We start from the raw sequence: 6000 nt of genomic DNA on the forward strand, positions 1-6000 counted from the left end.
AATCTTAAGTATGTCAACATGAAAGTGTTATGTGATCGCATGCCACTAGTTACAAAAATCATACCCACTAATTACAATATATCTAATCAAATTAAAGCATAACTCACTTTTACCCCTTTTATCTTCCGTGAATGAAATCAATTACCCTATTCACCTATGCATTTCACCAACCCACCATAACCGTTTATCTTTCACCTGTGTATTTCACTCATTGTTAAAGATGCTCTAACTTAATGAATATGTGTTTGTGTATAAGGAGTAGCAAAAACTGAATTTTGTGTTGAAACAAGGTTCAATAGCTTTAGAGTTTAGAATGAACTTTTAATCGTATAAGACGTATATTTAGGTCCATTCTCCACTGGACCTACTTAGTGACAATTGTAAAGAGATGTTTGAGTTATGAAACCAATGTACAACGAAGTGTTACTGCAGCTTCACTCCAGTCCAGATCTGTCAGAAGACCTTCTAGTAGAAGTATGTTACTGCAATTTACATTATGAGATTTTAAGCCCTTTCTAAAATACATCTGGTGGGTTACTCTATACTCTATAGAGAGGCAGTTTTAGAATTAGTATAGTCGTCTAACAGTAAACGACCAAAGTTTAACCAGGTTGGGAAAAAAACTGAAACAAGTTCAGCTGAATTTAGGAGACTTGGAGTATGAATCGGACTGAGTTAGTTCCAGCCGCACAAATAGATTGTTTTTCAAGTTTTTCTTGGAACCTAATTCACACGTAAAATATGATCCCAAAATATATCAAGTAATTACAAAATAGACAATAAAGATCAAATGATGGACAGGCACATTTTTGTGCATCTTCTGTACCTTAGACATTATGAATTAAAATCAAAGTACAATCCAAGAATAAAACATATAATGTAATGTAGTACTGTTTTCCACGTTGAATATTTCTTGTATAATATCAAACCACAACTAAATAGTCTTTCGTCAATCATAAACATAGATGCAGACCAAACCACACAGTACCGTTCACTGCATATTATAGACAGTCTTCTTTTCACCAAACTAAGTACTTGTAGAACGAGACCCACTTGCAATAAAATGAATCTCACAATACCTTGATGCCCGTGGAGGCTTCAACAACTCTGCCTTTAATTGCAATTCTTCCTCCAGGGGAATGCTATCCCACATGATTGTCACTGTCTTCAAAACTCGTGCATTCCCCAACATGTATGCCATAAACGGTATATCCGATTGCTGCCCTTTGAAATTTACAAACTTTATGCTTGTAAGGTTATTTAGCATACAAGCCGGAACTGACTGCGGGTCAATCCAACAAGAATCTTCACGCTCATCAAAAAAAGGATGTTTGGGTTTCTATATGAACACAAAAAGGGTGGACAAATCAAAGTTAAATGTAGCAAAGTCTACCCAAAAAAACCAGTTAAAGCTTATGAAGTACTCGTACCTTTTTAATACATAAATGCTCCAACTCATAAGAGCTTTCAATAATTTGATTGATTAATAGCCAATCCAATGGATAAGAATAATTAGCCCTGAACTCAAAGTGCTTCAAATTCAGAAATCTGGGCATAGGTGATATGGATGGATTCTTCAAAAAGAAAACAAACAAACAAACAAAAATATAGTTGAAAAGATCATCCAAAGGGCGGTGAAATTGAAATTAGCTAATGTACAAATGTGTTTAAGAAGAGAACTTACATTACCAAGTATACGCATCGAAATTGATTTTGCTCCACTTAATCCTGTTAGAAGTTCAACCCATGACTGATCAAGTTCAGGTCCACGAGAACATGAAAGTGTCACGGAAACCAGAGTCGGGAAATTTTCCATCACAACAGGTGACCACAAACGCCCAGAAACAAAGAGCTCTTCAAGATTAGGGACGTTTAGCACAACTTTTTTAATGTATATTCCTCTAAAACTGTTCAACTCCAAACACTTCAAAGTAGGAATATTAAAGTAGTACTCTTCATCGCCCAAGTCTTGAAATACATGTAGAGAAAAACTTTCAAGTAACGGACAGCCACGGATAATTTTAAATGCATTAAGATTCGGATTTGAATAAACCTTGATATCAAGAGTTTTCAAAAGAGGGAGATCAATGGGAAATGTGATGTTCCGATCTTCCCAACACAAGGCTAATCTTGTGAGTGTCTTACAAACGAACGGACGATGTAACTCAAGGGGGATAGGATGTATTTCAAGCTCGGAAACGTTTAGCCTGATAGCTTCGTCAATCCACTTTAAAGTAGTAGCACTTGGAACCAACATTTCACAGTCTAAACGGAATGACTTAACATGGGTTGTCTTGTAAAGCTTGAGTACCTGATCAACATACTTGGTAAAGCTATCTAAACTAGTAAAAGAGCGCATATCATCAAAGTGAAGTTTTGTGACATATTTCCAACTATGCCTCCACCTTTTGGCCAAAATACTGGTCTGAACAGCCAATTTGGTAGGGATTAAATCGAGTATGTGAGAAAGAACGTCATCTGGCAAGCTGCTAAGTCTATCTCTATTTTCGGAACCCATTGTCTAAATAGTTTATATTCTTCTTTTTGGCTTCCTAATCAAATGAACACACAAATCTTAAATACTATAATCTAAACATGAACATTTTAGAATATGCATTTTAACTAGACTTGTAAATAAGTTAAGCTACTCGAGTTGCTCATAAATAGTCACAAACCGAGTTCACCAATGTTTTAAAACTGGTTTGAACCCGCCGGTTGAACTGGTAACTGGTTTTCTAGTTAAACAGGAGAACGGTTCCACCGGTTGGTTTTTCCCGATTAAATTGGCTGGTAAAAAAATGGTTTTGGATCATTTTTTTTTTCTTATGAAAGTTGTTCTTATTAAAGGCAGAACCTTCAAAATTAAATATTGTTTGTTCACTTGTTTCGTACAATGATTTGTATACTTCAATGTTATTTGGTTAGTTTTGAGGTTTAAGCATATATTTGTAGGCATGAAAAACTTTTTTAGTAACAGCTTTTTTTTAATGAAAATACAGGGAAATTTGAGGGCAGGGGGTGATAATCTATTTAAAAAGTATATACAAAGAAAGTAAGAGAATTGAAGCAACCTGAAGAGATGCATGGTGCGGTCAACGAAGATGTATTTGGGTCGTAGCAGCAGAAGGTGGAATAAACACATTCAGGAAGGTAATCAAAGAAAACAAACCTCGATCAACAACTACTAATAATATTAACTAGGGAACGAATTGCATTTTTGGTCCCTGTGTTATCACACCTTTTGCAAGTTTGATACAAAAATGTGAAAAGTCGCGAAACGTATCCCTGTCATATCACACATGTTGCAATTTTGGTCCAAAAGTAACGTGCTGTTAGAATCAGCCGTTAATGCCCCCATGTGCTTGTCACATGGGGAGTAGTTTCGTCCATTTATTGCTCATAGGACCATTTCTGCAAAAAGTACGATTTTCTCTGTTTTTCAGCCGCCAGCCATTTTAAGCTAAATCCGCCCATTTTTACCCAGAATTTGATCTTGTTTTTCACACCATCTTGTTCCTTTTTCAATTCTCTACAAATCCATGTAACATATCATGTCTCAATCACGAAAAAAAGAAGAAAATTGATGAAGAAATCTTGGAAGAATTGACAAATAAAGATCAAACATATGTACAAGATTTTGAAGCCAATAAAAAATATGTTCAATCAATTTACAACCTTAGATCTTCATCCACACTCTTGAAGCCTGTTAATTAGATCCAAGCAGCCTCGTTTTCTGATCAATTCGATTCAGCCACTATGTCACCTCCCAGATTTGCACATCCGTCGTCTGTTCACCCAGCCGCCACCTATTTCGGCCGTCCATGAACAACTGAAGATAGGGGAGGCTTTAATCGGGGATGAGAGGGCTTTTAGATCGAAATCTGGTGCTAGGTAGATCGGATTTAGGGTTCTAATTAATAACAAAACCCTAATTGAAAAACCCCAATTTTGAAGATGCCGCCGCTGCTGAGCAATCACCACCATTTTTGGCCGCCTCTGGGACAAATTACGATCAAAATAAGGATGGGGAGGGGGCGATTAAGGGTGAGAATGATTCAATATCATAAACAAATGCTGAATCGATCGATCTGGGGGCTCTGCAAACTGAAACCCTAAATAAAAACCCTAATTTGTTGCATGCCGTCATCCAGCCACCTGCTACTATCTCAGCCACCTGCTACTATCTCTGAACCACCACCTAGAAAATTAATTGATGGGGAGGGGGCTCTTTCGAACCTGGATGGCAATAGATTTATACATATACATTAAATGAAAAAGATACCTATATAATAATAATAATAATAATAATAATTATTATTATTATTATTATTATTATTATTATTATTATTATTATTTTTGCAGAAATGGTCCTATGAGTCAATAAATGGACGAAACTACCCCTCATGTGACAGGCACATAGGGGCATTAATGGCTGAATTCTAACGGCACGTTACTTTGGACCAAAATTGCAACAGGTGTGATATGACAGGGATACGTTTCGTAACTTTTCACATTTTTGTATCAAACTTGCAAAATGTGTGATAAATCAGGGACCAAAAATGCAATTCGTTCTTAATTAGGGGTATTGACTATTGACTATTGACCCCCACGGCCACACCCAAATAGTAGTCTTTTTTTGGTCAACCAATCCACAAATGTAAAACACACCACACAACCAGTTGTGGAATTACCATTACTAATCCACAAATGGTTGTTTAACATACAAGTTGAAAGTGAGTGTGGCTCCATCATATCCAACATTACATGACAATAACTCAGTTTATTAACTCTCCATCTAAACTGTCAACCAAATTTCGGTTTTTAGAACGAAACTTGATTATATATAACATTTATATCTCAAATTAAAGTAATCCCAAAACAACATCCAGCAAACCACAAGTTAATTACCCTTCACTTCCAACATATCTAATATTCTCCACCTCAATCATTTCTTGTAATATCAAAACACAACTAACTAGTCTTTCATCAATCATAACCATACATGCAAACCTCAACTTACCCTTCACTGCATATTATAGACAGTCTTCTTTTAACCAGACTAAGTGCTAGTAGAACGACAACGAGACCTGCTTGCAATAAAATGAATCTCACAATACCTGGATGCCCTTGGAAACTTCAACAGCTCTGCATATAATCGCAATTCTTCTTCCAAATGAATGCTATCCAACATGATTGCCAGCGTTTTCAAAACTTGAGCATTTCCTAACATGTATGCCAAAAACTGTAAATCCGATTTCCAACCCTAACAATTTACAAACTTTATGGCTCTAAGGTTGTTTAGCATACAGGTCGGAACAAACTGAGGCTCAATCCAGTAAGATTCTTCAGGTTCAACTATATAACGATCTTTAGGCGTCTATATAAACACATAAAATGTGTGACATATCAAAAATTAGAAGTAGAAAAACAAAACAAGTTAAATTAAGCTCATGAAGTACCTACCTTTTCAATGCATAATTGCCAGATACCTACTCGTAGAGACAAGTAACGGACAGCCGGGGATAAGCTTAAATGCATTAAGATTAGGTTTTCAAAAGTGGAAGATCAAAGGATGTGGTGTTCCAGACACTCTCAAATTGAGGGAAAACAACTAATGTTAATTTTGTGAGTGTGTTACAATTGAACGGACGGGGGAAATCAACGTAGAAAGAACGTATTTCAATCTCGGAAACATTTAACTTGGTAGCTTTGTCAATCCACTTTTTTATAGTAGCACTTGGAACCCAAATTTGCCGACAATGCAACTTAAACACTTTAACATGGGATGCTTCACGAGGCTCGAGTAACCGATCCACGTATTTAGTAAAGCAATGCATATCATGAAAGGGATGATGATCATCAATGTCAAGTTTTGCAACAGACTTCCAGGTGTGAATCCATGATTTGGATAAAACACAAGTTAGAAGCGCATACTTAGTAGGCATCAGAGAAAGTATGTGTGATATAACCTCATCGGGCATGTTGCTAAGTCTATCTACG

General features: G+C 36.3%; 1 protein-coding gene across 1 annotated transcript; it reads right to left on the bottom strand.

Moving 5' to 3' along the window:
* Nucleotides 1-867: 867 nt before the first annotated feature.
* Nucleotides 868-2518, bottom strand: LOC122597278 (putative F-box/FBD/LRR-repeat protein At4g13965). Its single transcript, XM_043769892.1, has 3 exons — nt 1685-2518; nt 1431-1574; nt 868-1339 (listed from the first exon to the last, which is right to left on the bottom strand). The coding sequence occupies exons 1-3, from the start codon at nt 2516-2518 to the stop codon at nt 1028-1030; spliced, it is 1290 nt and encodes a 429-aa protein (XP_043625827.1). The 3' UTR covers nt 868-1027.
* Between the last annotated feature and the right edge of the window lie 3482 nt (nt 2519-6000).

Source organism: Erigeron canadensis, chromosome 4 (assembly GCF_010389155.1).
Source record: "Erigeron canadensis isolate Cc75 chromosome 4, C_canadensis_v1, whole genome shotgun sequence".
NCBI classification, from domain to species: domain Eukaryota; kingdom Viridiplantae; phylum Streptophyta; class Magnoliopsida; order Asterales; family Asteraceae; genus Erigeron; species Erigeron canadensis.